The sequence below is a fragment of the Sus scrofa genome, chromosome 1 (assembly GCF_054392235.1).
Source record: "Sus scrofa isolate SSC_HxYL_T2T_F1_AM1 chromosome 1, Sscrofa_HxYL_maternal_Yorkshire_Landrace_v2.0, whole genome shotgun sequence".
In the NCBI taxonomy this organism is placed as follows: Eukaryota; Metazoa; Chordata; class Mammalia; order Artiodactyla; family Suidae; genus Sus; species Sus scrofa.
Genome location: NC_139383.1, coordinates 258922130 through 258948196, shown reverse-complemented (window position 1 = coordinate 258948196; position 26067 = coordinate 258922130). Strand labels below are relative to the sequence as shown.

Below are 26067 nucleotides of genomic sequence, written 5' to 3'. Positions count from 1 at the left end.
CAACAGAGATAAGGGCAGTGAAATGCATCAGATATGATGAGCCTAGGCCAGATTTACCTGATAAGTCCTCTGCGATTGCAAATTCATCCTTTATGGACGAAAACTCCACCTCTGTCTGGTTACTGGCATTCATGGACCCAGATCGTGGCTCGTTCACATTGTCTTCAGCAACGTCCGTCGGCTGCAGAAATGCCGTGTGGACATCCTGGATGTGGGCCTTGAGATCTTCATAAGACGGGGCTCTGAAGTCACAGCCATCGCACTGAAGCACCTCCATGATCTGGGTCTACTCTCTCACATTAGGAACCTGCAGCAGGAGGCAGAAGGAGACATCATAAGGACCGTGCTCCTTGCCTACCCTGAGTTGATGGGGCTACGAGTCCATTAACGGGAAAAATTCCAGTATCAGCAGATCGCCCTCTCTCACTGAACTTTGCCAGACGGAACACTGGCCAAAGAAAGGAAGTCAGACATAATAGGTCTGGTGTCCTTGACTTCCTAACTTCAAAGAAGGGGGGGAAAACAGATAAACTTTTTCTAGCTAGAGATATCTTCAAATGCCGTTTGTCAAGGAAACCTTAATACTTCGGAAATTGTAGTGGCTTCTGAATTTCTTGACTGCATTCACATTTCCTGGTAGGTTAATACTGACTTTGATTCTGGCTGAGACCCATTTTCTGTTTGAACCAGAACCTTCCCAGAAGTCAAGAGGATGCCTTTACAGAAGAAAGGACCTACTTCAATCTTCATTTTAATATTACTATTCTACCTTTGATGTTTGATCACCAAATGGTGAGATGTATTGAATCTCAGAGTGGCAGGAGAAAAAGCTTCTATTGTACCTTTTTTTCTTCTATTATCTTAACTGATAGTGGGATACACCTCCTTTCTCCCTTCCCCAAACAGTTTAGTTTTTTGGTTTTTTTTTTTCCATGAGCTAAATGGTTATTTGCTTTTTACTACCTCCCAATTATAACCTAACAGCTTCTCCAATCTAATTAGGTCGTAAAATATTTCTCATGAGATTCTCAAACAACCAACTTTAGATGACAATCCAGTTTCTGGTTCCAAGTTGTGCTTTTTGGTACCTTGATTTACACGAAGGCAACAGGAACGCACGGAGGGGAAGAATGGCTTTTAAGGCGGGACTTGCTTTTTTCCCACTTCTTCCCTTTGCAAACGTGACGTGCACACTTGGCCATAAAAAGCAGTGAACGTGATTTAGGATAAAGCAAAACTTGCCCAGCTACCTTTGTGCTGTTGTTTACTGTGTGATTGAAAGATACAGATAGCTTCACATGAACTCAAGGGGAGAGGCCCCCCATGAAGAAGTTAAAAATGTATTAGAAGGCATAGCCCTTCCTATGTTAATCTATATCCTGAGTTGAGATACCCAGTGATTATCTTAATGAGTGAGTTACTTCACTGAGCTCATGGCAAATTCTGTGGAGTCACTGTAATCTAGAACCAGGCGTCCAAGAACGAAAGCCGTAAGCCAGATCTTTCTATACGTAGATGGGGGAGGAACCTTCTCTATGTTTATGGTACAAGGTCAATGATTTCTGCAGGAGGAAGAAAGTCTAGAAACATCCATGTCTCGAAAGGAGCTATGGCAGGGGGATCTTCCCTGAAGGAATGCTCCTGCCGAGAGCCTGCTAAAATAACTCCTGGCAAGGCCAGCTCTGGACAGCCCAAGCTTGCAGAGTGAGACGCAGCTATCTGCACCTCCTCTTCTTTCACCCAGCAATTCCTCCTTTGTCAATAAACATTGAACTGTGCACCAGAGTCCTTTCAGCTCACTAAAGCCTCCATCTTCCCAGCCCCACCAGCTTTTCTGTCTCAGCACCAACCCAAATTGTGTGGAAGAGGTTGCTATCAGCTCTGGATCAAATTACAGCAGTCACGGAGGCCCCACCCCACTTCTCCTTTCGCACAGCCCATTAGACCTGAAAACAAATTTTTCCATCGTGCAGACGACTCCTGCATTTAGAACACTTCACAGCAAAAAAGCAGATCATCCCGTGTGCGCTCCCCATCCCCCCACGCTCCGTCCTTTCATCTCTGCCAAACAAGCCACAGCTCTGCTGAACGTGTTTATCACACTTTCAAGAGATAGGAGCTCCTGCGTCACTGAAGCTCTAAGACTCTCGGAGCTGCCCTCGTCCTCTGAGCGTTGGGAGCGGCCATTTTAGCTCAGAGCTTCCCCTCCGAGCGCGACATGGCTTCTCTGGGATGCTGCTGGGCTGACAGCATCCCAGGGGGGACAGGGCACAGGAGCAGCCAGGCCCCTCCTCGGCACTTCTGCTCCCAACAAAGGAGGAACTGTCTGCCTTCCTCTCCGAAAAAGCAGCACCTTTCTCCTCCTCACATGTCATTCACCAAGACCTCCGAAGGTTCTTTTATCCCATGATTGATAGGCTGGTCCGTTCGCCCCAGCACAGCCCTGGGGACGGCAGGACACTCCTGGACCAGACCCTGTCCTACAGCAGCAGCCTTTGGGGGTGGGCTGGAGGGGGGGAACCTCCAGAATGCCTTGGCTTTCTTGGGAGTCGTCCTTCCGCACACAGAAGACATACCATCCGACTCTGCTTGCCAGATTCCAAAGTCTAATGACCTTTGTTAATCACCAGCCAGTCTGTCTGCATCAGCAGACCCTGCCAACAGGCACACCCTTCAACACAAAGGCTGTAGCTATTCCTTTTAAAAGAGGTTCTCTGAAAGCTCCATTGTGTAGCCGAGAGGAAAACAAAATCTCTTCCCTTCAAAACTTCAAGCCTTTAGAAATAATGCAACAAAAGGCTCTCTGCGATGTGTCTTTTGGAAAGTTTGAGCCTAGTTTGCACAACATCAACAACAAAAAAATGACGGTTCTGCCCAAGGAAAGCAGGGCACCTTCAGCATGAAGTCACCCACCCAGAGATGAAATTCATCTCTCTGCCCAGTTCTCTATTATCTTGGTGGTATCTTCCGAAGCTGTTATCAAGGATTCAGACTTCACTGGATGCAAACACCAACCAACAGTCTCCTTGTCCTGCTACAAAGGAGATTAAAGGGTTATGAGATCTGGGGCGGTGGGGAGGGGGGAAAAGCCACTGATTTGGAAAAAGAAGAGATGATGAAAGTGATTTCCTAATGGGTTCTAGCTTTAATGTTGTTGCAGACTCTACCTCAAAAATAGCTCAGAGCCTTAGAAGAGGTTAATCTCCAGGCTGCTGAGAGAACCAGCGTCACATACCGCTGAATGGCCTTCAGTTTGATGTCTGCAACCGAGTTCTGAAATGAGGACGTAGCCTCCACTGAAAGCCATTTTGTCTTTGTGCACACACTTCTCCTGGAGACGCTGACAAGAAGGAGAAAGCAGAAATCGCCAGCATGGCCCAAACAAGCAAAGACACAGACACTGGATGTGTTTATGAGAACAAGGATATGTACACGGGCAAGACGAGAGAAGACACTGAACAGGGGAGGAGAGAGACAAAGAACACTGGACCTGAGGATGACCCGTCCATCAACCCCAGGATGTTTGTTTACCCGGCAGATGGTAATCCTCCGAGAAACCAACAACAAAGATGGGAATGAGGATGAGAAATACGCTTGTGCATATTTTACTGTTTCATCAACCGAGAAAGAACAGCAACCCTAAAAGGCTAAACCAGACACTGATGTGCTACCCCATTATGACTTCAAGTTAAAAGCCATCATCTCATATCTACTTTCTTTAGTTAAAAATACTACTGTGATAATGAGATTAGCAATATTTTTCCCCCACTGACCAAAAGCAGAAGAGGAAGCATCTGAACTAACCAGAAAGAAATGCTGTTTCCAAAGGTCATGAGATCGATCTGCAAATCAAACAAGCACCCCCATCACCTACGCCCCATGCAGTATCTCCAGGCCCCTCAAGGTCAAACAGGCATGGATGACGGGACCCTCAACGCCCCCCAGGATGATAGGATGCCAGTGCAGGTGGATGAATATGGATGTGATCTCAAAGAACCCAGCACCTGGTGTGACTAGTTAGACCATTCCAGCTTTTCACTGCTCTTCAGTGGGACTGATTGCCACTTCTGGGTTGCTTCGATTTACATTTAGAATTGAGAGTCTGGGGTTTTGAAGAGGTGGGATTTTGAAGAGAAACCCCAAACCCAACTTTCTATATTGGAGAAAGTCTGGAAGACTTATTTAAAGAAAATCCAGGGATCTTGCTAAGGATTTGGAATAGTCACAGGAGAATGGGGAAAGGGGAATCATGGCACCAGGGTGCTCCTTCTCAAAATTATCTTATTTATTTATTTTTGTCTTTTTAGGGCTACACCCATGGCACATGGAGGTTCCCGGGCTTGGGGCCTCATCGGAGCCACAGCTGCCAGCCTACGCCACAGCCACAGCCACACAGGATCTGAGCCACATCTGTGACCTACTCTACAGCTCACGGCAACACCAGATCCTTAACCCAATGAGCGAGGCCAGGGATGGAAGCCCCAACCTCATGGTTCCTTGTCAAATTTGTTTCTGCTGTGCCACAACGGGAATTCTCTCAATCTTAAGAACACCAGTTTTGCACTTATCTACAAAACGGAAACAGACTCACATACACAGTATACAAAACTTACCAAGGGGGCAGGGTGTGGGAGGGATGAATTAGGAATTTGGGATTAGCAGGTGTATACTGTTATATATAAAATAGATAAACGACAAGGACCTGCTGCATAGCACGGGGAACTATGTTCAATATTTTGTAATAAACCATAATGGAAAAGATGAAAAAGGAAATATGTATCTCCAAATTACACATGTGCTGTACACTTGAAACTAACATGACATTGTTAATCAATGACCACTTAAAAAACCCACCACCAGTTTTAATTTATACCACCTGCCCGCCCACTATGTTCAGAATTTTGGGGCCCCATTATGTATGTCCTGTTTTTCTCCTGTGAAGGTGAAAGCGGACGATCCAAGGTTCCACCGAGTGTTCTTCCCCTTCACCGCCCGGACCCGACTGGAAAAGGGAGGCACCCTGGGTGTTTGAGGGCACTCCTACCATCCCACCACCACCACCCCAGTCACCACCCCCATCAGCACGGCGAGCGCCATTCTCCAAGCTTGCGTGCCCAGGAGCATAAACAGGGTCTTCAAGTCAAAAATCCCAACTGTCCCCAAGAAGTGTCCAAATGAAACCGTGCAGGCCTTGCCTGGACCTAAGCTGTTCTCCGAAGGAAGGATTGCAGAAATAAAGCTGAGAAGCACCCCAGTCACAGGGATTCAGAAGAAATTAATTATAAGCATCAAAGCCTTTGAGAACTAGAACCAGGAATACCATAAGGTGCTTTTCCTCTGTCCACTCCAGAAACCTAGTTTCAGTTGTAAGGCAGTGAACTCCCCAGTTCTCCTGAATCACAATTCTAATAAAAGGTTTTAGGGAGCACTTGTTGTCTATGCTTTTCTTCCTCTCCTTGCCTATGCGTGGAAAAACCAATTATCCAAGGACAGGTAGTGGAATGCGTAAACTTCGGGAGAGTATGGCCAGAAAGACAGAAAAGGAGGAACTTGAAGACCATCCTACAAATGTATTTACAGATTGGAAACCGTTGCTAGGGTGAGGTCAAAGAGTTGTAGGCTGTGTTGGGAGGTTAACGTCTCTAATGGCAAGCCCGGCACTAGCCCTGTGGCCTACAGCATCACTACGCGGCGTGGTCTCTAAGGGCAAGCCCCAGGAATATAACTGGGAGGAAGGAGGAATTTTTAAGCTCAGGATGAAAAAGGAAGAGAAAAAAAAAATCACAAATCCATTTGTGAGTGCAGGTTGCTGCTACTCTTAGCAACAACTATTTACCATTTACTCCTGCCAGTGGTCGACATGGGGGGTTCTAATTTTTTTTTTTTTTTCTTTTTTAGGGTCGCACCTGCGGCATATGGAAGTTCCTAGGCTAGGGGTCTAATCGGAGCTACAGCTGCCGGCCTACACCACAGCCACACCAACGCCAGATCCCAGCCATGTCTGCGACCTACACCACAGCTCACGGCAACGCCGGATCGTCAACCCACTGAGCAAGGGCAGGGACCGAACCCGCAACCTCATGGTTCCTAGTCGGATTCGTTTCCTCGGCTCCACGACGGGAACTCCCAAGTTCTAATAATTTAAAAATCATTTAAAAACCATCTTTCCAAACAGGACTGAATCAAGAAATTTAAAAAATCTTCCTTCCAGAAGACAGTACTTATGGAATCAAACTTACAAATGCAAATATAGACTATATACACACACATACATTCACACACACATACACACACACACACACACGGGTGCATGCACGCACACCTATGCACACACACATCTCATAGGGTGTTTGTCCTCTGCACTTACATATATACATACATATACATATGTATATATGAAATAATTAATTTTCCTGATTTAATTTGAACTCAGACGTGGGCATGTGCCCTCCAAATTTAACAGGAGGGTCAGAACCCTTCCGAATAGGTGCAAATGACATAAATACTCTTCCCACATTATAGTGATTAAAAAAAATAATAAGCCAGCAAAATAAACCAACAAAGAACTTCCAACGAGCTACCTCCATCGATCCCACAACATTTGGTGCAACTATAGATCCTGGCTCACCATGTGGTGTCTTCAAATGTCCTATCCAATGTTTACGCTATTTGCTACATGATCTAAGCAGTTCTGTGTTCTCTTGGCAATTCACCACACTAATGAAAGGTTTAACATATCAGGGAGGATAAATAATTAAGGAATTCAGAAGGGAGACACAGCTGTTCTTCAAAACCAAATTTTTAGAAGAGAAAGGATTAATTTGCAATCACATATGCAACCCCCAAGATGAAACTGAATTTAAATAGGGGTAGAGACATACCACTAGACCCTGAGTCCTGCCAATGCCCACGTGTGGCCTCTGTTCCATGTGGTCGGCCTGGTCCATCCCTGGGACCTGGGATGTAAACATAGGTTCTGAAAGTAGGCAACCTGCAGATTCATAACCTCGTCACCTTCCAGCCAAGGATGCTAGTCTTCAGATTCTCTCACTGTAGCTTTGTTCTCTTGAATCAAGTTTGAGTTTTCCAGAGCATGCTGGACTAGTATTTCCTAACAGATACCTTGTGGATCGTTATTAAAATCAGATAATCTAATCCAAATGACCCCCCCCCAAAAAAATCAAATAGGGAAATAAGAAGTCATTCTGGCTGAGTGACGTGTTACGAAAGCAGGTAGTCAGTGTCTAGTTCAGAAAGAGATAGTCCATACCTTCTGGAGAATTCATGCATTCCTTTGCCATGATGTAAGGCTAGTTGAGGCCAGCAAGCCAATAGGCAGCCTGCCAGCTCTCCTCCTGTCCTTAGAAAAGGAAGCGTGTGATTTGAACAGGGAGATAAAAGAGAAGAGAAGGCCCTAGAAAAGAAAGGGAGGAAGCGGGATGGTATCTGAAGAGCTTGAGACTTCATTGTCTGTGGAGGGGAACCTGCAGTTCACCAGATAAGTCTGATTCTGAGAAGCGTCCTGACAACGTTCTCCTTGAGGAACAAAACAAAACAAAACAAAGACGCCTCCTCACCCCGAAATTCTCAAAATGCAACCATGACAAAGGAGATCCCAGCGCATCGGGTTCTTTCCAAATGACGGAAAACCATTCTCAGGGTTGAACGAATTCTCTGAAATGTCATGGGTCCGTCAGGAAGTTCCGTGGAAACTTGGAGGCCGGTCTTGCCTGAGCCTGGAGAACAAGAGAGAACCGATTTGCCTCCTCTAAGGCCAAACCTCACCCAAACGGCAGAGACAGAAAACCGAGATGTTCCTTTACAGACTCTTGAGCACGCTGGCTGGGTTTCCACAGACACTTTTCACATGACCAGAACGCTCATTATGAAAATTGTAAAATTAAAGGGAAGTTGCAGATACGCTGCTGGGTCTTCATTACAGAACTCATTGAGACGCAGAGTAAGCAGAAGCTGCAGAAAAGTCATCTTCCACCTCGTGAAAGACCAAACTGTGCAGAGTAGCTCCTCTGTGGGGTTGAAGGCTTTCCTAACGGCAGGCCTTGGGCATGTCTTCATGGCCCCAACATGGCACAGAAGGTCTGGTCAACGCCACCAAGTCTAAATTCTACCATTTGTGATAACCCATATGTAGGGATTTGTATAACTGAACCAATTTGCTGTCCAACAGAAATGAATACAACACTGGAAATCAACTCTACTTCAATAAAATTTAAAAAACAAAAAAGAAAAGTGAGAACAAGGGTCAGCCTCATCCACTACTGGACCATATAAAAGCGAATACAATCAAATACATAGGAATAAAATGGAATAAAAATTCAAACAAAAGGAGTTCCCTGGTGGCCCGGTGGTTAAGGATCTGCCATTGTCACTGGCATAGGTTCCAACCCTGGCCTGGGAACTTTCACATACCATGGGCGCAGCCAAAAATTTAAAAATATATATATATATATAATAAAATTTTTGCCAAAGTTTATTTAAAAAAAATTTTTTTTAAATGCTACAGTTTCAATGAATGAATCCAGAAACCATGTGAATCACTTACCTGGCTCTCTTACCTTCAGAGGAAACAAACAAAACAAAACAAGGAGGTATGGTTGTTGAGCATATAAGCAAGTTCTGCCAGAAGAACCTTTTTTATTCAGGAAAAGCCCACAAAAATCCCCATCGAATCCCGCTGAGACTTGTCCATTGCCTTATGCTCATGGTTTGCTCAGAAAAGTCAGACAAGTCACTTCCTTTCGATGCGAACCGTCCTGAGTCTGCCTACACCTGTGGCCCCCCAAGGCCCCAAGCCACGCAATGCAATGACCTTTCCCGTCTAATTTCTTATATTTGATGAAACCCATTACACATGCCTGTCTCTCTCTCTCCACACCATGGTTCCTGATCTGACCACCCCATCAGGATGAAAGCCCTAAGAAGACTGCTTTCTGGAAAGGTCAACAAGGGCTTGGCTTGTGTGAGTCATGAACACTTTCAAGTTCTCCAACCCAAGTAGATTACGATTTTTTTCCTTCTCTTGGTCTTCCACTACAGCAGAAGCCATGAGAAGGCTGTCCTTACCCTTTATTAAACTAACCACTGGCCCATTCAGATCCATTAGTTTCCCACCCTTGTTCCAAGAAAATAGGAAAAACACCCTATGTATTTATGTATGGAACTAACAGATACCCAAGAATTGGGATTTTTTTTTTTTTAATGATAGCTAAGGAATTTCTTTTCTCTTGCAATCTTCCATCTACTTTCAGCAAGTAAGTTAACTCCTAAATTAAACAAACAAACAAATAAAAATTGCTGCACCTCAAGAACGTCTAAGCAGAAAATTAAGACATTTGTCTGCCAACAAAACAGGAGAATTTCCCACCATGTGAAAACACTTCAGTGGCTCAGGTACATGGACACACACACACATCTCACATTCCATACATCCTTAATGATAAGTCTCACTCTGCCCAACAGACTTAGGTTTTTCAGCTTATTCACTACTGGGCTGCTCCAACGACAAGGATCCAGAAATGCCTCTCTAGCAAGTAAAAGAATTTGTTCCCGGCAGATGCAATGACTCTGCCTACTCCCTTCACCTTGAGAAAGCCTTTCGAAGCCTTGACTTGGATTGTTTTGCTAAATGGAGAGATCAGGTTATGACATTTGACCTTTTTGTACAAAGGGAGTGTTTTACAAAATTTTCTTCTCTCTTTTTTTTAATTTTTACAGCTGCACCTGCAGCATATGGAAGTCCCCGGGCTAGAGGTTGAACTGGAGCCACAGCTGCTGACCTACAAGTTACAGCAACACCAGATCCAAGCTTCATCTGCTACCTACACTGCAGCTTGTAGCAATGCCAGATCCTTAACCCACTGAGGGAGGCCAGGAATCAAACCTGCATCCACAGAGAGGCAATATCGGGTCCTTAACCCAGTAAGCCACAACAGGAACTCCACTTCTCATATTCTGAAAGGATTTTTTTTCCAACTTCATTCATCCCTCACTTTTCATTATTATTCAGAAACAAATAAAGGCCCAGTTTTGTATGGCTGACTCCACCACATGCAATTCCAGGCTCAAAGCTTCTATCCTCCAAGAGCTTCCTCACAACTCCATCTAATGTTAGCATTAGCCTACTCTCCCCACTCCCTGCAATCGAGCCCCTGTCCACAAACTCTGACCATACTTACTCTCTACCATGTTACACTGCCTTCTAAGTTCCTTCATTGTTGGTATGATGCCTGTTTGTGTATGGTCTGTGTGTCGCTGCTAGAACATAAGCACTCTGAGAGCTGGTCCTCGCCTGTCTATTTACATTGGAATTTTCAGCACCAGGGACAATTCACGCAATGGGTACTCAAGCAAATGTGAGGAATGAATGAACAAATGAATAAGTGACGGGATTCCAAGCAAACAGTAGGATTGGTCATGAGAGTTAGATTCCTCTACCAACACTATGTTTCCACAGAACACTGGTCCCAATCAGGAGAGGTATCTTGTCCCCACGGACCCCAGCCCAGGGATATCTGGAGACATGTTTTTGGTCTCATGACTGGAGGTGGGGGGGTTCTATTGGCATCTAATAGGTAGAGGCCAAAGATGCTGCTAAACATCCTCCACAATGATGAATGACAGCTCCAGACAGCTCCACAATGATGAATGACTTGGTCTAAAATGACAATAGTTTGGAGGTTGGAAACCCTGTCACGAGTGGTATCTAGGTATTTTTAGACTCTGCATAAAAGCCACCTGCCTTTATAAGCATTTCATGTGGTCCTGGCTAGGGAATCTCTGGACAAGATGACCAGCAAGTTCTCTTCCAGCTCAAAGATTCTATGATGCAAAACCATCTTAGAGGCCTTCCTGTCATATAATACCATGAGTTTTTAGTTTGATTTTTTTCTGATTTGGGTATTTCATCAGAAACATTTCAAGAAAAATCCAAGATTAAGGCATGAACTGATCCATCTTTCTTTAGTGATAAGCCCCTTGCACTGATGATGATCCTGTGGGCTTTGTGGGTAAAAGGTCAATGTCATTAAAAATGGTCAAGTCTCGGAGTTCCCATCATGGCTCAGCATCCATGAGGTCGCAGGTTTGATCCCTGGCCTCGCTCGGTGGGTTAAGGATCTGGCGTTGCCGTGAGCTGTGGTGTAGGTCACAGACATGGCTCAGATCTGGCCTTGCTGTGCCTGTGGTGTAGGCTGGCAGCTGTAGCTTCGATTGGACCACTAGCCTGGGGACCTCCATATGCCTTTATAATAAGAATGAGTGCATGCATGCCTGCTTTCCAGGAGAAAATTAACCAGTGGTACCAACTCAAGCTAAACCTCTAGGAGCCAGGCTTATCTAGAATCAGCAATTCCAGATAAGCATCTGTGACCCGAAAAACAAAACAAAACTTAGTGCTCTAGGACACTGCCCCCTCTCTCCATCCAATGAAGCTTCACGAAGATACATCAAAGTGACTGGCTGACTACTAGGATACCAGGAATTCTGAGGAAGTGGCCAACGCCCTTTTCCTCATCACCCTCACCATCCAGGGAGAAGGTATTCTCTGCATCACTCCACCCACATACTCCTGACACCGCTAAGCAGCCCTGAACTGATGTGAAACTTGGAATCATCACCTGGGGCTACACTTGAGACTCTGATCGCTTTCCTGCCGCAAAAAAACACTTTCCAATTCTTGTTTGCCAAGATTCTGAGAAGCCTGAGGAACAGTTCTCCCCTATAGCTCAAAACCACATAAACCTTTTCAACAGACGGAAAGTGTAAGGAAATTAGGTAGGAGCAGTGCTTCTCTTTCCCTGGCTTCCCTCAAAAATACTGAAACAATAAATTATGTGTGCCTTCCCTAAATCAAATGGAAGAAGTCAGTCCTAAAAGTCAATAATCAGTAGACTCATACTGTCCACAGAGAAAAGATCTGGAAGGCCATGTAATCCAATGTGGCTCAGTATCTTCATTTCCCAGACAGCGAAACTGAAGGTCTCAGGAAAAATAACCTGCCTAAGGCTTCTGGAACACTCTCTGAAGCGGGGGGGGGGGGGGGGGTAGTCTGTGGAATTCCATCATTTGAGAAAGGAAATCAGCAGTAAAAACACTCTATAAATGTTATTCAGTTCATTAAGAGCTATTCACACTTCGGGTCCATGCCCCATACATTCTCACTAACAAGAGTTTTTCTTCACGGAGGAGGCAGATTCCAGAATAACCTCCAGTGTCTCCTCTGCTCTGAATTCTACACTCAGGAGATTAACTGAAAAGGTGGAAAACCCATCGTTTGCAGTTTGACTGTTCAAAGATCTTCTGAGGCATGCAGACTGTGTGCCCCCGCTTTGGAAACACGTTCGGAAGACTGAAAGTTGCCGACAAAGGTATACACAGAAGAACAAGAGCTATAACACTGAATTATCTTTCTTCAGAATCCAACCTCATGGAATCAGAACAGGGTTAGGCAGTAGCTTTATGCTCCCCCAAATCTACCCCATGAGAAACATCGTCTGGTTTCTTATGGAAAATGTGCTCTGCCAAAGTCGCCGAAGAGGCTGGCTTGAATGAGCCTTAGGAGTATCTGGAAATATCAGGGCCAGTTCATTTAAAATGGAAGGGGACGAGCGGTCGGCCCTGCAAACACCTGGCAAGGAAGCCGTCTCCTTGTGGCACAGCTAGTCTGTGGCTCCGACCAACATTTCCAGAATACTGTTGACAACAGATTTCACTTCAAATTACATACCGTGCTCTGAAAGCAACTTAGAACATTTCCCAATACACTTATTTATATATGTTTATTTAGCCCTTATTTCTTTATATCCCTAGTAGATTTCTATACCCATTCGTTAGGTATGAAAAGCTAAATGTATCCAAACAGCCTGTGATCACCGTTAACTTTTTCAATATTCCCCAGGAGGGTCTCTTAGTAATGAAAATGTCTCAGAAGTCAGGAAGATGCTGAGATCTCCTATGTCTGTCCCTGTTTTCCTACCTGTAGAACACCTTGACCTACATTTCGAAGACCCAGGTAATTCCCATCCTTTAAGAAAATGAGTCTTGAAGAGGGGTCCCTAGACCCGCAGCATCAGTAGCACCTGAGAATTCACTGGGAAAACAATCAACCACGTTCCACTGCAGACATAGTGAATCAGAACCCCTGAGGAGAGGGCCCAGCAATCTATATTCTAACATCAGCGTGACCCTGATGCCCACTCCAGTTCTAAGATCAAGTTCGAATCTCCTTTCCAGGCCCTGAGACCACCAGCTAGAATGCTGAGTTCTCTTCTCCATCGCAATAGGAACCCTACTTATAAGCACTTGTTGATTGAATGAATACGATAATAGCTATGCAGCCGTCAAAGAGCCTAAGAGAGGACTAATGTTTGCAAATATCTCAGTTCTTATTTAGCAATTAATGGGAAAACATGAAGTTGCAGAATCCGGCATGAGAAGCTAGTAAGAGCACACTCATAAAAGAGTTAGCATCTGTGAAAGAGAAAATATTGTGGCCGATACAATGCTGGTACTGATATTCATCTCCTTTCATCATTTCGGAACCGTTGGTGACATGGTGCCGTTGATATTTCTACTGTAGGATGTGGCAATCCACAAGGGAAAGAATTGGAATATTTCATCCAGAAAATACTAAAAGAGTTGGAAAATTCTCAGGACCTGGACTCTTCCATGGCAGGATGCTTTTCTGATTAACGAAATCTTATTAGAAAACACCACCCAACTTGCAGTGGTTATTTTATGATCACACTAAAGCTGCAATGCAGAGTCGAATCCACTGTAAGAATCAACATCTGAAAACACAGATGTGTTTGGAAATCCCTCAAAAAGCAGAATATGTGTTTTAAGCTAACCAAGGGACTTGCAGGGGGAAAAAAATGATGGCTAATTGTCTCAAAACTGCAAACAAAGACTTGGCTAAAGGAAAAGAAAGAGAAAAACATAAACAAAGACAAGAAAAACTGGCCACACCAAACCAGCAGATCCATGGGTCCCTCAAATCAAAAGCAGACCTAAAACACAAAATCACAGAATTCAGAAATAAAACGCATTAACTGTGTCCCATGTAGGCACCAAACAGGACCATTATAAATTGCTGAAGGCTACAGAAGAAAGACAAACCATCAAGCCCCAAACAAAAAAGACAAACTATCAAGTTCTGAGACCAGAATTAAGCAGCATTTGAGATTTAAAGATATGACCCTTGTTACTTGGGGGCCAAGAGAAAGTTCTGAGAGAAACCAAGAGCAAATTGTGTCATTGAATATAAGTTAGGGGAAAAAAAATGAACTGAGGACCCAAAAAAGTGACAGAAAGAAACATGGCATGGGAAAGACCAATAAACAATCTATTTTGAAAGAAGGGGGGCACAGAAGAGTATTATATACAACAATTAACAGAGATACTATAAAAGAGATCAAAGATGAGCTGATAAGACATCAGACTGAGATAAAAGAGAAGCTGGCAGTTGAAGAAAGAAACTGACAACAAAAATAGTATCACTGCAAAACCAATAAATATATTAAAGTAATAAGAGGTAAAATCCCCAAACCAAAAACAAAGTTGATGATGTGGAGATCAGTCTTCAAAAACACTGCATAAAATGCAGAGGAAAAGGACAAGTAGATGAAAGCCAAGTGGAGAAGATGACAGACAAGAAGGTTTGAAAACAAGATCCGACATACAGATAAAAGGTATTCTAGAAGTCGACAGCAAACAAAACAGGCAAAACAAAATACGCTCAAATCCGTGATGGAAAATAACCTCCTTGCAATAAAGGAATATATGATGCTCCAGGAAAAAGTAACATAGAATCATCAAAATTGAGACATCTCAGTGAAGTTATAGAATTTCTAAGATAAACACTGAATTCTATCGAATCAAGGTATTAACAAATTAGTCAGTTGCAAGGGGAAAAATCAGATGGCCTCAGACTTCCTCCCAGTAACATTCAAAGCAGTTAAAGGATGTCTACAGAGGCTTCAGAGCAAGATCATTTCCCAACTGAATTTGCAACCATGTATAAAAGGTAATAAAAATACACTTTCTAGGCAGCATAGTCAGGGAACGCAGTACTTACTGACTGACTCTTCTTCAGAATCCATTCAGTGATGTAGTATTATCCAACTAAGAGAAAGTTCAAAATCGTGAGACTGGAGACTTTAGAGGTAAACTGGGAATGTGAACACTAAATCCACTTGCATTTAGATAGACAATTGATCAATTTATGATAATTGCAAAACAAAATTACAATCGCTTGCAATGAGGTCCTACTGTATAACAGAGGGAAATATACTCGATCTCTTGTGATAAAGATAATATTAGAAAAAGAATGTATACAGATAAGTGTGCCTGGGTCGTTCTGCGTACAAGACACAACACTGTAAATCAACTATACGTTTATAAAAAATTTAAAAAATAAAAACCAATCCCTTAAAGGGAATAATTATAATAATAGATTATTCCATATAATAATAACAATAAGGTCATACAGAATTGGGAAAAATCCTCAGGCACAATAACAAAAAGAAAGTGAAGAGGCATTAGAGGATAAATGTAAATGGGGGAATCGTCTCAACTCTCATAGAAGGACATAGATAAATACTCAGTATTTCTTCTTTCTGAAGTTACTAAGTAGAGGCACATTAATTAAAATTAAAAATAATTAGTAATAAAAAATTAGGACCTAGTTTTTAATTTTTTTGATCAAAGAAAATAGATCATGTAGTAAAAGGCAGAAGACAAAAGAAAATACACAGAAATATCCAAGTATCTGCAAAAAAATTAATTAGGGGAGTTCCCGTCGTGGTGCAGTGGTTAACGAATCTGACTAGGAACCATGAGGTTGCGGGTTCGGTCCCTGCCCTTGCTCAGTGGGTTGACGATCCGGCGTTGCGGTGAGCTGTGGTGTAGGTTGCAGACGCGGCTCGGATCCCGCGTTGCTGTGGCTCTGGCGTAGGCTGGTGGCTACAGCTCCGATTGGACCCCTAGCCTGGGAACCTCCATATGCCACGGAGCGGCCCAAAGAAATAGCAAAAAGACAAAAAAAAAAAAAAAATTAATTAGAATCAAGTATCTATGTTAAATCAATAAATGTGAATTGGGAGTTCCTTTGTAGCACAGTGGGTTAAGAATCCAGCATTGTGGAGTTCCCATCATGGCTCAGTGGTTAAAGAATCCAACTAGGAACCATGAGGTTGCAGGTTTGATCCCTGGCCTTGCTCAGTGAGTTAAGGATCCAGCATTGCCATGAGCTGTGGTATGGGTCGAAGTTGTGGCTGGGATCCCGAGTTGCTGTGGCTCTGGCGTAGGCCGGCGGCTACAGCTCCAATTGGACCCCTAGCCTGGGAACCTCCATATGCCACGGGAGTGGCCCAAGAAATCAAAATAAATAAATAAATAAATAATCCAGCATTGTCACTGTTACAGCTCTGGTTACTACTGTGACACAGGTTCAGTCCCTGGCCTGGGAACTGCCACAGGCTGTGAGTAGGCTTCCCTGGCCCCCAGCCAAAAAAAAAGAAAGTGAATTAGACAACTACTATGGAAAATATTCAGAAACAAACTTTAAAGTGGGATCTACAAAAGATACACATGCAGCAAAATGACACAAAAACTTGAAAGTAGTAATATGGTAAAGGTGTATCAAGAAAAGTAGAGATCTTGAGAAATACTATTAATGGTTAAATTCAAGATTTAAAAAAAGATGGTAACTTATCCATAAGTTTTCCTAAAAGCAGAAACAGAAATATCCACAAACGTAAAGGAAAATAAAATTATAATGTTAAAAGTTTAAAGATAAATACTTAACAATGTAAAAAAGTACAGTCCACAATGACGATTGATTATGAATATTTATGTCCCCACAACAGCACTAAATAGAGAAGGAAAAAAAAATGGAGGCTTACAAGAGTCTATAATGCTGGAATTAAGAGACAATACATTACAAATAGAAAAAAATAGCCTATTATCTCAACCTACACTGCAGCAAAACTATGAGGGAAAAGCAAACAAAAATTCCCAATGCTTGAAAGTTTTTTTTTGTTTTTTTTTGTTTTTTTTTTTTGTCTTTTTGCTATTCCTTGGGCCGCTCCCACGGCATATGGAGGTTCCCAGGCTAGGGGTCGAATTGGAGCTGTAGCCATCGGCCTATGCCAGAGCCACAGCAACTCGGGATCCGAGCCGCGTCTGCAACCTACACCACAGCTCACGGCAATGCCGGATCACGAACCCACCGAGCAAGTGCAGGGATCGAACCGGCAACCTCATGGTTCCTAGTCGGACTCGTTAACCACTGCGCCACGAGGGGAACTCCAAAAGTTTTTTTTAATCAATCTTCTCAGCAAGTTCTAGGATAACCAAAACAAAAAACTCAACCACAGCAGGTGAGGTTTTAAATGTTATATATATATATAATGTTGAATTTGGTAAAAGCTATATACTTGGGAGGAAATTTCATAGCTCTTTGAAAAATATGTCAAGAAATAATCATACAAAATATATTAAACATCTAACTCAAGTAAGAAGAAAAAGGAAGAAAAGTGGAAGAAAGGATCCAGTTAAGATAAAGATTGAAAATCAGGCATCAAAAAACTAAAAAACAATAAATCTCACCAAGTAACCACTTTTTAAAATATAATTCTATATAAAATTAAATAAAAATCACTATCCAGTCTAATAAGAAAAAAGAGGATGGAAAGGCAAAACACATATAAAAAAAAGTAAGAATAAAACAGAAACACCCACAAATGTAAAAGAAAATATAGTTTAAAAATTACTATGTACAACTCATAGTAACACTTGTAAACACAAATGTCAAAGACTACTGTCTAGAAACACATATATTAACAAAATTAATCTGAGAAAAGAACTAATCCAAGTAGAGACGGGCCTTCAAAAATTCAGTATATCAGATGCTTCCTAAATTGGTGCAAAGTCTTTTTTTTTTTTTTTTTTTTTTTTTGTTATTTCTTTGGGCCGCTCCTGCGGCATATGGAGGTTCCCAGGCTAGGGGTCCAATCGGAGCTGTAGCCACCGGCCTACGCCAGAGCCACAGCAACACGGGATCCGAGCCGCGTCTGCAACCTACACAGCTCACCGCAACGCCGGATCGTCAACCCACTGAGCAAGGGCAGGGACCGAACCCGCAACCTCATGGTTCCTAGTCGGATTCATTAACCACTGCGCCACGACGGGAACTCCGGTGCAAAGTCTTAAGGATGAGAGTTTCACCACATATTTCTAAATACATTGTAGTATAACATAGATAGCAAAGCTTACCCCAAAACAATAAATAATACTATAAGAATAATAAAAGCAGTCCAATGCCAATGCACTAATAAATACTGAGGCAAAAATTCACCATAAAATCCAAGTGCACCTTAAAGGAATATCACTCCATGATTAAGTGGGGTTCACTTCCGGAAGGCAGTATTTGCATATAAGAAAAAAAATCTATATTCTACTATATTAGGAAGTCAAAGGAGAAAAAAATAATTTGATCAACACAGAGAGGCTGGAACAGCATTTGGTGAAATTCCAGATCCATTTCCAATAAAAATGTTTTAATGATACATATAAAAACTCAGCAGCATGTTTGATGATAGCACATTACAAAAATTCAACTCAAAAACCAGACAAGGATCATCACTATTACTTGGCATTGTGGAAATCCTAGCCAATGCATTTGTACAAGAAAATAAAGAAATAGCAACTGGAGAGTTCCTGTCATGGCTCAGCAGAAACGAATCTGAATAGCATCCATGAGGACGCAGGTTCGATCCCTGGGTTAAGGATCTGGCGCTGCCGTGAGCTGTTGGTGTAGGTCACAGACATGGCTCGGATCCTGCATTGCTGTGGCTGTGGCTAGGCCAGCAGCTATAGCTCCAATTCGACCCCTAGCCTAGGAACCTCCATATGCCATGGGTGAAGCCCTTAAGAAAAAAAGAAAGAAAGAACAATTGCAAAGGAGATCAAGTCTCTAAAATTAACAAGGTAATTCACCTGGGTGTGGTCCCTTGTGAACAAAACCTAAATTACTTCAAGATTTAAAACAACAGAGAAATGGTGGGGGATGATATGAGAAAAAGAATATGTATATATTTTATATACATATGACCAGGTCACTTTGCTCTAAGCAGAAATTGGCACAACACTGTAAATCAACTCTAATAAAAACTTTTTTAAATAAAAATAAAACCACCATCATATGCAAAGCACCACAGTGATCTGGCAAGATAGTGTTAGTTATAAACAGTTTGTACCTCAGTTTACTAAGTATGTTCACTCATCCGCCAACCCTGGCATTCCATTTTCTACCAACTTAAGACTCCTTAATGACTCTTTAAATCAAATCAGATGATCCCTATCCAGTTATTTTATGAACTCCAACCTTAAGGTCACGAAGATAATTTTTAATTGATTTACATCTGCATATAATCAATTCTCAAACAACAAGTTATTCCACCCCTGTACTGAAAAGTTTTTTTAGTTCTGTGAAAAGAAAAGCTATTTCCTCCTTAAAGGAATTTAAGCAAGTGGAAGGAAAGTTGTGCAAATGACCTGAAATCAAATGAAGAAGCCTGACCCAAGGTATATTTATGTATAACTGAATCACTTTGCCGTACAGCAGAAATTAACACAAAATTGTAAATCAACTCTACTTCCGAAAAATAAATTAAAAGAAAAACAAGCCCAGCCCATAGCCATCTGGAAAAAACTCAGCCTTGGATCTGTCTCAATCTGTGTTCTCTCCCTTCTCTTAGACTGGTATCCCTGCAAATTCCAGGTCTCCAATCTACTCAACAGTCTGATGCTTACCTGCCTCCTATGCTTCAGTGTGTCTGACTGAGAAGAGAAGAGGTTTCCATCTCCTGTCGGCCTTTCCCTTCCTCATCCCCATAGGTACCCATCCTGTCCTTCTCTTGCCACGATCAAAGGCGTGCTCCACTTCCTTTTATCTAAGATGTGGATTCCTGACCAATCCTCTCCTGACTTCTCTGGTAGCCCACGCATTTTCAATTTCTCGCTGATTCCTAGCTAAGTCATTCCCCTTTTAAACTCTCCCATCAGGGAGGAACCCCCGCCCTTAGAGACACACACACACTCACTCACTCACTCCCTCCATGTCCCTCTGTCCTTCTCTCTGTCCCATCTTCTTCCCTGGGAAAACAATCCAGGTACCAACAACTAGGGTTGAATCCCAACCCTGTGCCTTATGAGCTGTATGAACTCTTGACAAACAGTAAATTCTCCAAGCCTCTATTTCCTCATCCATATAAAGAAGTCCGCATTCCACAGGGTTGTTGTGTGGACTCATCTAAAAAAAAATGATAATAAAGCATTCGGCATAGTATCTGGTGTATAGGAAGACGTAACTATAATTGTCCTCATTACCATTAATCCCCCTTTTTCACAGACAAGGGGCATGTCATCCACACCTGGCATTTGTAACTACTACAAATGTTTGTTGAGTCTGCTACAACAAACCATGGTCAAGAAGAACCGTCTTAGGGCCAATGAAAGAACACTTTTAACTCCTTAGTTAACCCAGCCATCACTTCTGCACCATTTTCCACATAGCCCATTTCCTCTTTTTTTTTGTTGTTGTTTGTTTTTTGTGGTCTTTTTGGGGCCACACCTGAAGCATATGGAAGTTCCCAGGCTAGAATCAGAGGTCGAATCAGAGCTGCAGCTGCTGGCCTACATCACAGCCACGCCAGATCTGAGCCATGTCTATGACCTATACCACAGCTCAGGGCAACGCCAGATCCTTAACCCACTAAGTGAGGCCAGGGATCAAACCCACATCCTCATGGATACTATTTGGGGTTCTTAATTCTCCGAGCCACAACAGGAACTCCCATTTCCTCTTTAAATAACTCTCTTCCCTGGATATCTATGACTCTCTCCACTAGACCCCCTCCCCCAGAACCACCAATCTGCATTCAACCTTCAATCTAACTTAAGCTAAGGTTTCTCAACCTCAGCACCATGGATGTCTAGGGCCAAATAACTTTTGTGGTGGGAGGCTGCCCTGGGCACTGTAGGATACTTGGCAGCACTGCTGCCCTGTACCCAATAGTTTCCAATAGCATCTCCCTCCCTCACCCCATTACCTACCCAGTGGTGACAACCAAAGTGTTTCCACTGGTCTCACTGGAGACATTGGGGGAACAACAACAACAATCAACCCCAGTTAAAAACCACTTTCTCCAGAAAAGCCTGCCTGGGACTCCAGGGCTCAGTTGAAACCTGCTAGATGTTCCTGAATCCTGGAAGCATTTTTCACACAGCACTGTCTCCCACCTGCCTGTCTGGTGAGGACCTTGCAGAGTGAGTTCCTTGACAGGAGGCACTGAGTTTGACTCAATCTCAGCCCAGGCCAATGTCTGAAGCCTACATACTCTTCTTCCTCCACCAAAAACAAATGTATTAGAAGACATACTTTAACACAGTTTTTCAAGGTTAAAAGAAAACAATGAAACACCTCCATGCATACTAAGTATAAACTTTGATGGTAACACCCATCCCTTATGAGAAATGTACAAACTACATTTGTACATCAGCTACCATGCACCAACACTGTGCATTCACTGAGCACTGGGGTTGCTACTCAAGTGGGGGAAAGTGTGTCTCAGTAGCTGGAAAATAAGGAATCAGGCTGAACTGATGGGCTGAGTGTGTGTGTGTGTGTGGTGGGGATGGTGGGGCGGATGTTGGTGGGGAAGCCTAGGATCAGAATTAGAGTAAGGCTTCAGCCTCAGTCCCACATGGCCATGAGTTACGCTGGAGGCCATCCTAAGGAGATCAGCAGGACCTTTCAGCTGGCCTATTTCCCCCTGTATTCTCGAGCATAAGCCATCTCCTTCCGCATCTCAATGCTGTCCTTGTCTTAAGACTTCCTGGATGATTTGGAATTTCAGAACTGAATGATATGCTTCTACCTTCAGCCTCCTTTTCCCATCTCCTTGTGCACATTACCATGCTCCTTATACGGTGCCTGCCGCTGGCAATGAAATTTCAGACAAAGGAGAGTGTCCCTACAAAATACCATTTTCATAAAGCTTTGCTGTCTTCCAGAAGGCTGGTGTATTGTGGGGAGGAGAAATGTCAGGATTGAAAAGAATGAACTGGTCTCCAAACAGTTTATTTCTATGGGATTACTTAAGTCTTTGAAGACCCACCTATTAAAGAGGAATGAGGTCCCCGATGGCCAAGTTCAGCACAGCATAGGCCAAGCTCTCTAGCATCTAAAGCTGAGAACCCCAGGTATCCAGCTCCTTCGGCGGCATTACAAAACCTGTGCTTCTCCTCAGGGAATTCTTGGGAGAAGGCATAGATGAGTGAGAAAAAAAAAGTAAGCTGCACAAAAGAATGCATAGTCTGTTACTAGTTAAATAATAATGGTAATAATAAAATGTAGGAAAACAATCAGAAGACATATTCCTCAAACCCTTCTCGAGGAAGTTTGCTCTTAGGGTAGGGTTTAAAAAGGACTTTCACTTTCCCTGAATTCCAACTCCTATCACGTTTGTGTATTTTTTATTAGTATGTTGGTTTGACGAGCTGGAAATTATTTTTAAACATTTGAGTGTTTTCAGAGAAATAAGTAAACAAGCTAAACAGTTTCCCTTAAAAAAAAAAAAAAAAAAAAACAGAAACGCAGGTCCAACAAGTCAGCCCACATTTTAGGGAACGTGTGGGTGTGAGATCATGCCAGTGTTTAAAGACTTAATATGTGTCCACATAATAATGTGGGCATGTTAACAAAAGCGGTCCAGCCAAGACTGACCACAGAACACTAACTGCCTATTAGCAAATGGACCAAATGTCAATGCTTTGCTAGCTCTCTCCATGAACTTCAGAGAGGAGCAGGTGCATCCCATATGAGTTTGAAAGCAAGCTTCAGCTGGAATACATATTTGAATGCAAACTTGAATCAACCAGTTGACCCCATGGACTGACCTTTCCACCTGACATTCAGCAGTGTTCCAGGAAGCCCAAGGAGGACAAAGACTGTCCTCCAGGCACTGCACACTTTAGCATATACCTCAAAACAGATACATCTTAAATGTCCCTCCTGGAAATATTAGAAGCAACATAATCCACTACCCCCTGGAGATTCGTGGCACACCACGCATGACCACCTCATCCCAATCTGAGATAAGGTGGGGAATCTGAGACTCAATGAGGTAAAGTCTGGCTTAGAAGTATCCTGTCATTGCCAAGGCCATTACATCACACATTTAGATGGATGAAGAGGGAGTTGTTGACCTGGAGCTCTCTGCCCTCATTTAAAAGAAAAAGCATTTTCAATCATGTCCCAAACACATATTTATTGATCATCTACCATGCACCAACACCATGTATTTATTGAACACTTGAGTCCCTACTAGGGACCAAGACCTGACCAAAAAAAAAAAAAAAAGAAAGAAAGAAAAAGAAATATGGGGGAACAAATGCAAGGATCAGGCATGCTCTTTCTCATGGAAATTAAAACAGAGTTGAGACAAGACTAATAGCAAAAAAAAAAAAAAAAAAATTAGAGAATGAAGAACTCTAAGCACTTTGTAATGACGCATGGATTGTTACGGTACAGTTTCCAAGCACATAGCTGATGAGAACAGCTGGGAAAGGAAAGGACATGGCAAGTCTGCGGGTTTGATGGTGAAAGTTCCTGAAAGCTAGGCAGCCAGCTGGGTCGGCAGCATGAGCTTAGGTTTGAGCAAGAAAGATGACAGGATCTCACCCTAGTAGTTAGGATCTAGCTTTATCATCTACCACCTGACCTCAGACAAGATAGAGAACTGCTTCCTCACCTGTATAATGGGACTAAAAATATCCCCATCTCTTAGGGATGAAATAAGATAACATCTATGAAGTCTCAAATATCAGGTCCCTCCCTCCCTTCACTGCGAGAGCAACAGGGAACTCTTATCATCCTTAATCAGGGGAATGTGACCTAATGCAAGCTGTGTCCTCTCAAGATTATTTTGGCAGCACTAGGAAGGACTTCTGGGGGAGGAAGGGAGGGTGGTGAGATACAAGCTGCTCAGGCAGCTGCTGAGATGGTCCAGGGATGAGACAAAGTAGGTCTGGACCACAAAGATGTCCTGGAGGTGAGGAGAACGTGGTCAAACCTACACAGTATTTAGAAAGGAGAAATGAGGAGTTCCCGTCGTGGCGCAGTGGTTAACGAATCTGACTAGGAACCATGAGGTTGCAGGTTCAATCTCTGCCCTTGCTCAGTGGGTTAACGATCCAGCGTTGCTGTGAGCTGTGGTGTAGTTTGCAGACGCGGCTCGGATCCCGCGTTGCTGTGGCTCTGGCATAGGCCGATGGCTACAGCTCCAATTCGACCCCTAGCCTGGGAACCTCCATATGCCACGGGAGCGGCTCAAGAAAAGGCAAAAAGACCAAAAAAAAAAAAAAAAAGAAAGAAAGAAAGGAGAAATGACAAAAGTTGACGTGTTGTGACTCACATTACCAGGTCACTACCTTCTGACCCATTTAGACCGACTAATGAGAAGTGGTCCAAACTCACTTTTTTTTTTCTTTAAACATCTGTGAAGAACAGTTAGTTCTTCAATGACAGACAAAAAAAATTATACTTTTAACTACATTTTTAAAAAAGAATAGTGCCAATGAAGGCGTAGAATATCCCCCATGAACTTTAAGAAGCAATGGTCTTTAGGGTGGAATTCCTTAATGGGATGGTAGTCAAAGATAATCCATCAGCCTATGATAACAGCATTCTTTATATAGTTTCTATTGAATGAGATAGCAAGGAAATTACCTAGCCCAGCACCGCCAGAAAGAAATCTAAGGCAAGTCAGGTATGCAGGAATTTTTAATTTTCTAGCAGCCAGAAACAAGTGTAATTAATTTCCATGTTTATTTAGCCTAATATATCCCAAAGTATTACTTCAACAGATACCAAATACAAAGACATATTCACGAGATAGTTCACACTTTCCTTCTATAAGCCTCAAACTTCAGTCTATTTGAGATTTACAGCAACATCTTCATCCGGACCTGGCACATTTCAAATGCACAAAATGGCTCAGGGCTGCTGTTCTGGGCAGTGTAAACTTAGACAACCTTCGAGGATCCCTCTGAACAAAGTACTTGTTCAATGGAGTTTTCACTGGAACTCACCTTGAGGTGGTGTCCTACTGCAGCCGAACATCTGGAGTGGGAGAGTTTTCAATGCTCATCTAATCACATCAGTTCCCTGGCTTACAGCCCTGCAACAGCTTTACATTTTCCTTAGGACTAACCAGTTAGGGATCTCTTGTTCAAGGAGAGTCCATTGCATTAAGTTTTATGGATTTCTGAAACAATATCTTGATATCTTCTATAATAATTGAGATACAAAGGTCTTCCTTAAAGCAAAATCTCTCTCCCTACACTGTCAAGCTGGCTTTCTAATGCAGCAACCCCAGAGCAGATCCAGCTGAAGAACACCTTTGGCCAACAGGGGCTATTTTGAACATGGCACTTGGCCTACCTAGCAGAACCCAGCACCGTAGTTAAAAGCATGGGCTCAGAGCCCACTTGCCAGAGTTGGTATCCACTTACTATTTGGTCTTGGTAAACTGCATAACCTCTCTATGCCTCCATTTCCTCACCTGTAAAAAGTGGTTAAAAAACCAAACTGGTAGTACTATTTCATAAGATTACAGTAAGGATTAAATGAGGTAATATACAAAGATCCTTCGGGCACGTAGTCTGTGGCCAATAATTCTTAGCTACTGTTTTCATGGACTTCTCTGTCCTCCAGAAATGCCAGTATCATGTTTCTGGACCATCCCAGAGAGGTGTGTAGGCAGCATTGCACAATGGAAAGCCAGCTCCCTGACAGGCATTCACATCCCTGTATGAACACCTAACACAGATGTGACCACATGCCAGTTACTTAACCTGTCTGAGCCTCCACTGTCTCATCTGCTAATTAGGAACAACAATGAAATGGGATCCACGGAACAATAATGGTGAAGATGACATGAGAGAATAGGTCATCTGGCCCTTAGAGAATACAGTGCCTGGTTT

The 26067-nt window shown here is 42.9% G+C and overlaps 1 protein-coding gene across 50 annotated transcripts in view; it reads right to left on the bottom strand.

The window, feature by feature from the left end:
• Nucleotides 1–26067, bottom strand: part of ZNF462 (zinc finger protein 462) — a 150121-nt gene that overhangs the window by 86937 nt on the left and 37117 nt on the right. For 33 of the 50 annotated variants that reach the window (XR_014825038.1, XR_014825105.1, XR_014825040.1 and 30 more), the window contains one exon: nucleotides 58–307. Coding sequence is in view for 35 of the 50 variants with exons in the window: in XM_013993738.3 (XP_013849192.3) it covers nucleotides 58–277 (220 nt within the window). In the remaining 15 variants the exon portion in view is untranslated. Of the gene's footprint in view, nucleotides 1–57; nucleotides 308–7577; nucleotides 7737–19833; nucleotides 20044–26067 lie in introns of those variants that run through there. The other 17 variants (XR_014825042.1, XR_014825034.1, XM_021067157.2 and 14 more) reach the window with 2 other exon arrangements.